The 12767-nt window shown below is 32.8% G+C and overlaps 1 protein-coding gene across 1 annotated transcript; it reads right to left on the bottom strand.

Moving 5' to 3' along the window:
• Nucleotides 1-1073: 1073 nt before the first annotated feature.
• Nucleotides 1074-12767, bottom strand: LOC143227992 (transcription elongation factor, mitochondrial-like). Its single transcript, XM_076459342.1, has 3 exons — nucleotides 12261-12767; nucleotides 10551-10697; nucleotides 1074-1940 (listed from the first exon to the last, which is right to left on the bottom strand). Exons 1-3 carry the CDS (start codon nucleotides 12765-12767, stop codon nucleotides 1536-1538), a joined length of 1059 nt encoding a protein of 352 aa, XP_076315457.1. The 3' UTR covers nucleotides 1074-1535.

Below are 12767 nucleotides of genomic sequence, written 5' to 3'. Positions count from 1 at the left end.
TGCTCTGCCCACCACGGGTATCGAAACCCGGTTTTTAGCGTTAAAGTCCGCAGACATACCGCTGAGCCACTGGGGGGCTAAATAATATTGTTGTTGTTGTTGTTTTGAATTAAGCACAAAGCTACACAATGGGCTATCTGTGCTCTGCCCACCACAGGTATCGAAACCCCGATTTTAGCGTTAAAGTCCGCAGAAACACCGCTGAACCCCTGCGGGGCAATTATGTGTCGAGTCAAACCGATTAACAATATATCACAAACTGAACGTGGAAGATGAACTTTTTGAAGTACTCATAGAAGGATGGCAGTCAGTCAGGAATGTCTGTATAAACATATTGATAACATGTGACGTCGATATGAAGCAGTACTGAAATATCAGTGAATGTTGACTAAATATTAACTTGTGAATCTGTTTTGTGTTGTCTTGAGTTTCATTTATTACGTTAGATTATTCCACAGAATCTTGTCTGATCATTTTGTAGGTTAATTAGAATAAGATCAAAGAAACTACAGCACGTGCTCAACACTGTTTATGAGACAATGTAACTGAAACCAAATAAAACCTCAGGTGTTTACAACATCCAGTGTTAATATTAGGATTTGAGATCACGTTTAAAGAGATCTCATCCAGTGCATTTTAAAAATATATAGCATTACATATTTTTCTGTTAACTAATAAAGGATATAACAAATTAAAAACATTTTCAAGGGGGTACACTTCTTTTTGTCCACCCTATGTGTGTGTGAGATATAATTAATTTAAAAACAAAGTTTATGTGGTGTTTGTATCTATTTAGTAAAATGTTTGTTTGTTTTGAATTTCACACAAAGCTCCTTGAGGGCTATCTGCGCTAGCCGTCCCTAATTTAGCAGTGTAAGACATTAAGAGGGAAGGCAACTAGTGATCACCACCCACCGCCAACTCTTGGGCTACTCTTTTACCAACAAATAGTGGGATTGATCATCACATTATAACGCCCCCATGGCTGAAAGGGCGAGCATGTTTGGCGACGGGGATGCGAACCCGCAACCCTCAGATTACACTCTAATACAGTGAAAGTAATAAAATAACTATGGAAGCAATTTGTAGTTTTATTTAAAATCAAAAAATTCTATATTCCATTGTTTAGGATGCATTTTATAAGTGAAAGGTATATCCACTTGTTAGTTTTAACCAATCTCTGTGTGCATCTCTCTGATGTATATATTATACACATTTATGTAAAACAAAAAGTTTTATATCTATGAAAGATAGACTGATTCCATAACGTCCGTATAAATGTTGTGACTGCTGGAGAAAACATCTCGTGACCTTTCAACTTTGGTTGTTATTTACCTAGAAAGCTACAGGCTTAATAATATAGAGTTACCATTTTCCATTCTGTAATTTTTGACATTATTTATGAATTAATTATTAAATTTTTCACAAATTACAGATTAATAATAAATATGTTTATTGCTACGAATTAAACCTAGATTTATTCACAACAGTGACAGTGCTTGTACAAAATTTAAACATGTTACTGTAGGAAAAAGTTAACTGTTTACGCTAAAAATACAGTCATAAAATGCCATCCCCAGGAGAAGAACATTGCACATGTATTCTTTGTTAACTCGACTTTCTTTTCTGTAAGCTTCTTGTAGAGAATCTGATACATATATTGTGGGGTAATCACTAGAGTTGTTGAGTATTTTTTCTGCTACGTGTTGACCACTTGCACGTTCACTTCCTACCTGAAGGCTGAATAAACTTGCAACTGTCGTGTCTTTGATGCTGTAAAAATTACACTCTTGTTCTCTGTGTAACATACAAAATATCATTGATTCTATGGATGCTTGAATTAGTAGAAATGGAACATGAGATAGATGTTTGGGTCGAGAAACCTTCTGCTCAGTAACATACAGATCAGCATTAGGTAATACTTCCACAGCATATTTTGCCTAAAATTAAGAAAACAAAGTTAGGTTGTTACAATAAACTTACCTTAAATTATTACATTAAACTAAAATATTTATATGTAACACATTTGATTACACTATGTAACACAAACTTTGTTCCTGGATAGTAAGTGTTATTTATTAATTACTTATGTTGTAAAAGTACAGGAAATGGCCATTATTCCCTTCAAACTTTGCTTTTGTGGCCTGGATATTGAAATTTAGAAATTAACCTATTTTCTATGTAAAAACGGGCAAATTTGAACATTTTCATTTACATAAGGTCTGAATAAAACAACATATGAATCAAGATTTACATATATTTATACTAAAGTTTTACATAAATGTTTAGAAGTGAGTAGCTTTTCGAGATTTGCGACTGTAATGTAAATCACTTTCACGTATCAGCCCCCGAATATAATCTCCCATCATGTTTTCGTTATACGCTCCCAGGTCACAAAATCTAACTTTGAAGAGAAAAATAGGTCTTTTCCATTTACTTTAGGCATAAGCAATTGGGAAATAACACTTTCTGTCCAGGAACAAAAAAAGGTAAAAATTCTGTTACATAGTGTTATGACTATACGTAAAAATGTTTCGAAGACGTTGCAAAAAAACTGGAGAAGAAACGTACAATTAAAGATTACTAACTTTCTACTGAGTAGCTAGATTTACACACGCTTTTGTTCCTCAGTGTTGAAACGTTATCACACATTACAGTTAACTTAAGAACATTTACTGCACAGCAATTTCTAACTCTTTCATTGGTCAAGAAGAACAAAGAAAACTACAGTTTTGCTATATGAATCTTGAATACTGAAAATCACTGTTGGCAAATCTGATAGCATTTCTTTGTACTATATACATACTGTTTTATAATTACAATAAAAACAATTATTCATTTCATAAATAGCTACATGTTTTCATATTGGTATATCTATTTTTCAGATCTTTAATAAAACACCTACACAAGTCATGAAAACAGTACAGACTGTCACTTTTCACAATAAAAAAAATTCAGGTCAATATTGCTTGAAAACTCAGTTTTGAAGAGTGAAATTTAAAGCATATTAGTTTCTTTGGTCATAAAAAACAAGAACTCCAAAAAAACATTCATACTGGAAGACAGTATACCTCCTAGAACTTAAATAGTTGGTACATTAAAACATACCCACTAATAGAAAGAAATACAAAATATGTATACAGTTTCAATTAGCAATGAAACTAATGACAGATAATTACAAGGAAGTGTCTCATACAGATAGAGGGAGCAGCACAGGTTAAAGAACGTAGGTTTTCGAGCTTAGTGTTTGTAGCTGAGCACAAAGTTACACCATGGGCTATCTGTGTTCTGCCCACCACTGGTGCCACCAGAGGACAGAGTTTTGTGAACAATAAATTAGAAATACTTGTAGTAATTATATATAATAGTATAATTCTTTAGGAGAAAAGTATTTCTTTGGTACTATTAAAGTTTGCAAGCTGCTGTTTTAGTATACTGCAACAGAATTAGCTGTTTTTAGATTTTATTTGTGCAAGAATAACTAAGTTATTACATTAGATCTAGAACTGGAAGATGGTTTTTACTGATGTTACAACACCTGGGAGTTACCCAAACCATCACCTTCTTGTTAGCAAAGTTTAAATCACCATAAAATGCCAGTAAAGAGTCATTTAATTAAACATGTTAAAATGTTGTTTCAGTACATAAATATACATTTACTTCTAGTGTAACATGCATATGACAATATCTAATGTACAAATGATATATCTATGTACTGAAACAGCATTTTTAAATAATACATATAATGATATATTTAAAATAATGAAGTTCTGAAGGAAGGTGATTCTTTGATACAAGCCTCAACTATATTTATTTAACCTATCTAATCCAAAGACAAAAAAATCACTGATTTGTTAAACACAAAACATTTAGGTCAATAGTTTCCTGCATTATGAACAATAATAAATCAGAATATTTAACTTAAAAATAAATTGTATTAGAATTGTACAGATTTTTACAATATATGAAACTTTGGTATTGGAGTCTTACTGTAATTTATGTTGTTTTTTTTATAACTAATGATGATTAAACCATTACCCACAGATTACTTCTCACAAAATTATTAGTGTTAACTATTACCTAACAATTTAATTGTCTTCTTAATTTTACACTTTAAATGTGACATTTCTTTACATCACTTGTTCCTTTAAAATACTGCTAATAAAATATCAATTTTTTAAATCTAAATTTCAATTTCCTTTATATCAAAACTCATATGAACATCGTACAACCATACACACCTATCACATCAAAGGTAAACAGAACAGTACACACTCACACTAGCTAGCCTATTTTTAACCTGAACCTAAGTACCCTTTAAAATGACATGACCTTCAGGTGCAAACAATAGTGATCACATGATGCATCAAATGGTCTGTGAAGCACCATAAATGACCAGGACAAGCACATGTCCAGCCAAACAAATACAGGGGTAAGACAGATATATTACACAATTCAAAACAACCATGATTATTGGTACACAACCAGCAGATGCCTTATTGGCCAAAACAGTACTACTGGTAGGACGTCCTTAGACGTCCATCATTTGTGTTTTATCAGCAATGGAAGAAAAAGTTGAATGTCTGGTATAAATGGGAAATTTTGACTGCAAACCCATAGTGTGAGGAATTAGAGAAAGGCTGATAGATAGGATGGTAGAGTTGAACTATAAACCAACTGTCATTTGCATTCATACCTTGTAAAAACACATTGTGACAACTGGACTATAGCAGTGGAAGACCACAGCTTAAACACTCTAACTTGGTTACCAACAAAAACAAACCTTTTGAGTAGTGCTAATATATATTGGGCTAGTGAAACAGGTGCAGTACGATGAACAAAGCGTTACCATTTTTTGCACAGTTTGGAAAAATGCACAAGAATAACTCAACTTCTCTTTTGTGGTCCCAACTGTCCATGCCTGTGGTGGTGGAGTCATTGTTTTAGATACATCTTTCTAGCATACCTCAGAGCTCTTCAGCCATTTCAATAGCAGAACGTCAGAGCTTACCTCGATATTTTGGATCAAATTCGCATAAAAATGACTCATATCCATCCTGATAGGTACAGTTCCTTCTAAGGCAATAATGCTTTCACCCATTGTGCATGCATGGTTTGAGAACATAATGAAGACTTCAAATGTCTCCCATGGACCCATAAATCCCAGAATCTCAGTTCAAATAGACATCTATGGGATGAACTTGAAACACGCGTTTGCTGTTACGATTCTCTGCCTACCTCAATGAATGAACTGCATGCAGTATTAATAGATGAATGAGAAATTCTTCAGGACAATTTCCAACCGCTTGTGGATTCTATACAACATACTGAATTGCGATTGTTATGCAGGCAAAAATGTAATCTAATACGTTGTTAATTTGAGATCCTAATGAATTTGCCAGCCAACCAGAGTTTGTGTGTGTGTGTGTTTAAATAAATAGCTCTAATACTATTAATTATATTAATTGTTCATAGGTGATTAAATCAGCTCTATAAAATAATGAACTTAACATAAAATAAGTTTTACAGAAGAATTGCCATTGTCAGTCCTAGTTGTCAACTTGGTATCATAATGGATAATCCATGTGGTAATACCACCCGAACACATTTGGGAAATCCCATCTATCAAACAAAATCCTAAAGTTGATGTTAAACTAGCCAGCTATTGTGGAAAGTCAATTAAAGGTACAGAGTTGAGTGCTTACACCCTCAAGGTATTAAAACTTACTGTCTGCAGCCTGTTGGGGAACAGCAGTAACACTTGGTGTTCTTAAAGTCAAAATAAAACCTCTCTAAAATTTCTACTATGTGAAACTCTCAACCTCCACCCTTACAAAAATATATTAAATAGAACTAAGTGGCTTTAAAGATAAATAAAAACCCAATCTTAATAGTTTTTACAAACCTAAACTTTTCCATTTTTATTAATAATTTATTCAAGTGCAACTCAGGAAAAAAAAAAGAGAGAGAGAGAGAGAGAGAGAAAGACAAGTATACAATTTTAGTCTTTTTAACTAAGAAAAGAAATTAATTTACTGGAAGGGTTTCACAGCAGGGTTACTATGATGAATCCACAATATCCTACAGATAACATAAGATCACTCACTTTCTAAAGAGAAAAGGAAAGTCAGTAGTAATTTTACTAAAGTTTACAAGATTATCTGGAAGGCAAATAGGAAGGAAGCCTCCAATTTATTTGCACTATCTTCTGAAGATAAGACAAGATAATGAAAATTTAAGATATGAAAAAGCAGTCTAGACTCCAGATAAAACAGTTTTATTTTTTTAAACAGAATAACTAACTTATTTAATGGCAAAATATCAGCACTAATAGAGGTGAACACTTCTCAGAAGTTAAGAGAAACTGATCATGTCTTGAAAAGTAGAAAAAAATGATGGGTTTACATTTTTACTTTTCTCAAGTATGTGAGTGAAAGGGCAGCCTTAAGGAATCAAGTAGTCCCATAAAGTAGTCCCTAGTTGTCCACAGTTTATACTATGTTAAGAGTTGCAACCAAAATGACTGTCTAGTTATTACATCAAATATTGAAGCCCTTACTTTGCGAAGCAGTAGTGGTCAACTTTTGATTAAAGTTGACTCTGAAACTGATTAAATGTCAACAAAAAATATTTTCATTAACTAACCACCAATGAGGTCAAACTATTGCATCGTCTAACCTATATAAAAGTCAGTGGATGTCATGTCACACTTGATTTCTCAAAAGAGGAAGCACCCTGGCAGAACAGTTTGATTACTGTCTGCTCTTTACAACTTTAGAAAGGTGGTGGGAAAAGGGCCATGAAACTCTATAAGTGTAGTAAGTGTTGTTACAATGAGCCTAAAGTATAGTGTATGATCACCAAACCTTGAGCCAAGTTCATAAAATTTATCACAAAAGTAAAAATAACAATTTACTTACAAACTTAAATTGTTTCACAAGCTATTTTCTGTTGTGTAGCTAACATTTCCAATTGAAAAAAAAACTCTTTAATCAACAGAGACTGGCATATCGGAAAATCAAAAATACTCTACCAGCTTTCTTGTCAAAATATTTAATTTTTTTATTTTCAGTACATGAACAAATAACAAAATTAGATTATACTTCTATTGCTAAGCAACATGACATAAAAGCCATTCTTGGAAAACAGTGGCATCAAACTGAACTGGCTTTCCAAAATATTATAAGCTGTTCACCTAACTGATTTTTAATAACAATTCTCTGAATGCTGTATAATTTCATTTCATGAAAGATATAATACTGATCGACTCAGAAAGGAATTTACCAATGTTTGATTGTCTTGACTGCACCTTTCTGCCTCTTTGTAGATCAAGCTTGACTTTACAAAACTTATTTCAGTTAGAACGAACCCATTCCAGCTGTCTCAAGAATAAATCTTCACTTCAAGTGGGTTTCTCGTCATCATGAAATGTGGGTTTAGGGCAAACTAGGGTAATACTTGTCTGATCATTTCTGATGGACTGAGCACGAGTATTGAATACTCAAATTTATTTATAACTGGCAAAAGAATTGGATGAAATCACTGAGTTTTATGTAACATACACTTGGAACTCCAGTAGCAAATAATTGGTTTAAGAGCAATATTGATGATACTATAGTTTTAAAAAAAACTTATCTCATATATTATTATGGGCTCAGTAACCAACAACATTTACTAACAGTTTAGAAAGAGGTTTAAAATACTGATTGGTTCTTCACCTCTTTGGTACATTAAATATGGTTTAAAATACTGATTGGTTCTTAACCTCTTTGGTACATTAAATATGGTTTAAAATACTGATTGGTTCTTCACCTCTTTGGTACATTAAATATGGTTTAAAATACCGATTGCTTCTTCACCCATGTGGTACCTTAAATATGGTTTAAAATACTGACTAGTTCTTCACCCTTTTGTGTTACATTAAATAAGGTTTAAAATACTGATTGGTTCTTCACCTCTTTGGTACATTAAATATGGTTTAAAATACTGATTGGTTCTTCACCTCTTTGGTACATTAAATATGGTTTAAAATACTGACTAGTTCTTCACTCTTTTGGTTACATTAAATATGGTTTAAAATACTGATTGGTTCTTCACCCTTTTGGGTAACATTAAATATGGTTTAAAATACTGCCTCTAGCCTAAAGTGCTCAGAGAATAATCACTTGAAAGCTATAATTTCTAACATTTTCTTCAGAACTTTTCAACACAGCAATTTATGAGTAATTATTATTATAAAACAAATCTTACAATGCTTTGAAGGAGGTAATATTGTAAAAAGTAGAAAGCATAAGTCAAGGTTATAAACCTCTCCTCAGGTTATTTAAAAAAAATTATGGAGCACAAGAATTCTGTTTACTTGAGAATAAAAATCAAGCACTTAAGTTCAAAAGATAGTTTCAAGTTTGTTATTTCATAAAAGGTTACTATAAGTACTGCCTTTCATATAAATCAAGATTCAAATCTGACATTCAAGAGTTCTTTGAACTGAAAGACAGATAAAAGCTGAGAATATGGTCAAACTATACTATATTATGAACTATTATGACTGACATAAGGTGTACAGTTTATAGGAGGATCCATTGACAGATAATAGTTAGATATAAACTGATTAAAAATGTTCTTTAAAAAATTTGCTTCAAAGTTAAAGCATAATTTAATTGGGATCTTTTGTGACAGAGTAGGATAGAATGAGTTCCAGAGAATAATAACACATGTCATGCACTTATCTTTTAGGGCAACCAGTATTCTATGGTTCAACACCAAAAAAACCCAAAATACAAAGGTATCATGTCAAATACAAATAAAAGAAATATATTTTAAAAAATAGTATAATAATACTACTACAAGTTTCAATGGCTTTAGACTGGAATGGGGAAAATATGGCCCATGGATCCAGCCACGACTCCCAGTAATTGATGTTAAGATAATTTATTTACTATAGTAGAAATATGGTTTCCCTGTAATAATTACTGCCCTCCCCTGCTTTAGACCATTACAACATTAGTTGTTCAAAAATCTGAGACAACTAACAATCAGAGGAAAAATGAAACAAAAACAGAGAGGCTTTACAGAATGTATAAAAATAGTACAAGCAACCTTGTCCAACTTAAAGGTGAATTTTCAACAAATTTAATAATTGTCTTAGAAACTGTACTTTGGTCAGGTATAATTCCTGTGTGGTTGCCATATTTTTAAACACTTTAGTTTTTAAGTAAAAATGAAACAAAATATGAGAGTCCTCGAACTCAAGTTCCTCTCGGTTGTTCGGCTGTTTCCGTGACGTTTCACAACTAAGACGTAGTCGTTGCCAAACACGCTTTGTTGCGTACTGACCATTTTGTTCCTTTCAGTGCTGGTGTTTTATGTAAATCTATCAGTGCTTTTTTTGGATTACATACTTTTAATTGGTTTGACACCTTGTCGTATGAGCTACAACAAACGCACTCTCTCCGGTTGGCATCTGCTCGCATAAACCACACCTACACCTTGCACAAACATATGGAATATGTCATATAAATTATACATTTATGGTAAATATTAAATTAACTATTCAGACTGCTACATCTAGTGTGATTTTATAGACAGAATTATGACGTATAATTGAAATTCATTTTGTTACGAGTCATAAATAGATGGTACAATGATTGTGGAAGGGCCGAGTATTAGTTACCATAGTCGGCAATGTATAAACAAATAAAACCCAGTCTGCAATACCAATAATTTATAAACATCAGACAGGTTTCGAGATGCTTAAAACTGCACGTGAAATAATACAGACCATATTTGTTGTCGTGACTTAGGCTTACCATTCTTCCACTGGAGGTATGACCGACTCGCAACAGGTCTGGGCGCTATCAGTATCACTCACAGTTCCGCTGCTCTCGCTCGTGGAACTGTCCTCAACACTAGAACTTGTCAGATCTGTGTCAAAAGTAACTGTTCTAGGTTCGTTCAGAGTAGGTTTGAATTGATATGGCACTACTCGACATTGTTCAGAACACAAAGTCAAAACAGACTCCGCCTCTGTTTCTCCGTATGCACTGGCCATGTTAATTTGTTCGGCAATTATTATGTCACAGTACTTTTCCTAGCAGCAAACATAAAAACTAAAACGTTCGGATTGCCGTTCAGAAAGGGCTCTTTCTGCACCAAGTTCTATGTTTCATTTATTAGCACATATTTTTTATAAAAATTTGAACCTGCAAAATTAATCAGTATGAGTAGTTCTTTTGATTGCAAAGGTTTCTTTTTTCTGTGAAATTCACCTTTAAGATTAACAACAGTTTTATGTAACAAGCTTCAACTTGAACCCACGAGTGTCATGGCAAAAATTAAATAGATTCTACTTACTAAAACTTCTCACACAAGTCTTCAAGTGATTCACTATTGAGTTGTTGAAAACTAACATATATTACGATTATTTAATTTCACGTATCATTTCAAAGTTTTGTTTGCTTTTATAACTTACAGTAACTGAATTAAAATATTTTAAGTGTTATGCAAAAAGACATTCTTTGAACACTGTTCTCAAAAAGAATCAAACTCACCACACTGTAGCAAGATTGAAGGTTATTTTTAGGTGTCACAGTGTACAGAAGTTTCCTCTCCCACGAGTAAAGCTTCATGTTACGATCCAAGTGGAACCATGTTATGTAGGGCAGACTGACATTTAATGCCAAAATGGTATTTACAACCTACAGAATGAATAGCCACTGGTTACTCAGTGTGACATTCTAAAGTGCAAAAAGTTTAGTTTTAGAGTAATTTATATTAAGTCACTTAAAAGTATCCTTACTTACAACTAAATCATTTATGTGTCATAAGTAATTTTCACTCTATTCAGAAATATACTGTTAAACATGTTTAATAAAAACCTAAAAAGAAAAAAAGACAATCAACTGGAAGATATAAACAACAAATCTGGGCTCTGAAATTCCATCTTAATAACTGTTTAAACTTTATAGATCTGTCTTTAATTAGAACTAAGCTTATATTCAAAACACCTAGGGTTTAAAAGAGTGAAATTTAGTATACTATGAGTTAAGATACCGAACATGCAGTACATTTGTTTTACACTTATGTATTTCTGAAGTACAATAAAACTTTGAAGATTCTATAAGACAAATATATTTCAACATTTGGACTTTACACAGATACAGTCTTAAGCAAAAAGAATAAACATTTTCTTCCATTGCTAACGTAATTTTTGTTCAACACACAATCACAAATTCTGAGATCCCTCTATTTTATCAGTGTCCACATGAACACTGACACCGTTTTCAGATATCGCAAAATGCATAGTTTGTGTGACACGTTCCTCATTTTACTTTAACTGAATCTCCGTGTTGGTCAGTCGCAGTGGTCCCCAAACTTATAGATTGGGGCTCCCTTGATGTGAATAAAAATGTGAGAAACTTCCTAACATATAACTTTATCAATGTGATTGAAAAACAGTGCCATAGTAAAAACAATAACATCTCCTTTCTTAACATTGAATTAATTCAATGTAACTTTCTTATTGTTTGTGTGGAACCAAAACTAATTCAGTATCTTTGTTGTTGGATCCACAGAAAAAAATAAATAAATAAAAGTTCCAGGAGAGGAAGGGGTCATGGCTCCCACTTTGGGAAACACTCGTCTGTTGGACCAACCTGATACGTGAAAAGATACGTTGACCATAATGCTTAGTAAAATGCTTTCTTGAAGATGGATAATCCTTTCAATTGAACTTTTTTCTTGAAACGTTTGCTATCTGTCCTTCCATTGTCTAGATATTCTTACCTTAGATTTCAGGAATACATTTGATGCTGTTTCATCAAATTTTGTATATTTTTAACTAGTATTAAGTAGAATTTTAAAAGACAGTATCTAAAGAAACCATTAAAATTACTGATTACAGTTTGTTTTGTATTAATTTCACGTAAAGATACACAACTGTTATGGTAACTGATTATGTTACTACTGCTTTATAATGACACATCAACAAGAGAAAAATGTCTTCGGATTGTTTATTATGCTACTCTTATCAATTATCGGTACTTTAGTGTGTGAATTGTGTCTTTAGAAGGATTGCATATCTCATGCTTTTCCTTTGAAAGTGATGGAAAAACTACAGGTTTTTTATCAATCTTCAGTGTGTGAATTGTGTCTTTAGAAGGATTGCATATCTCATGCTTTTCCTTTGAAAGTGACGGAAAAACTACAGGTTTTTTATCAATCTTCAGTGTGTGAATTGTGTCTTTAGAAGGATTGCATACCTCATGCTTTTCCTTTAAAAGTGATGGAAAAACTACAGGTTTTCTATCAATCTTCAGTGTGTGAATTGTGTCTTTAGAAGGATTGCATACCTCATGGTTTTCCTTTGAAAGTGATGGAAAAACTACAGATTTTCTGTCAATCTTCAGTGTGTGAATTGTGTCTTTAGAAGGATTGCATACCTCATGGTTTTCCTTTGAAAGTGATGGAAAAACTACAGGTTTTCTGTCAATCTTCAGTGTGTGAATTGTGTCTTTAGAAGGATTACATACCTCATGGTTTTCCTTTGAAAGTGACAGAAAAACTACAGGTTTTTTGTCATTCTTCAGTGTGTGAATTGTGTCTTTAGAAGGATTACATACCTCATGCTTTTCCTTTGAAAGTGATGGATAAACTACAGGTTTTTTGTCAGTCTTCAGTGCTTTACATTTCTTCAAGGAACCTTGTGCTTGGATGCTATCACAGAAGTGTCGAACACTTTGTAACTTGAGTCTCTGCAACTTCATCAT

The sequence above is a fragment of the Tachypleus tridentatus genome, chromosome 10, assembly GCF_004210375.1.
Source record: "Tachypleus tridentatus isolate NWPU-2018 chromosome 10, ASM421037v1, whole genome shotgun sequence".
In the NCBI taxonomy this organism is placed as follows: domain Eukaryota; kingdom Metazoa; phylum Arthropoda; class Merostomata; order Xiphosura; family Limulidae; genus Tachypleus; species Tachypleus tridentatus.
Note: the sequence above shows the minus strand (reverse complement) of the source record. Positions and strands in the feature narration are given on the sequence as shown.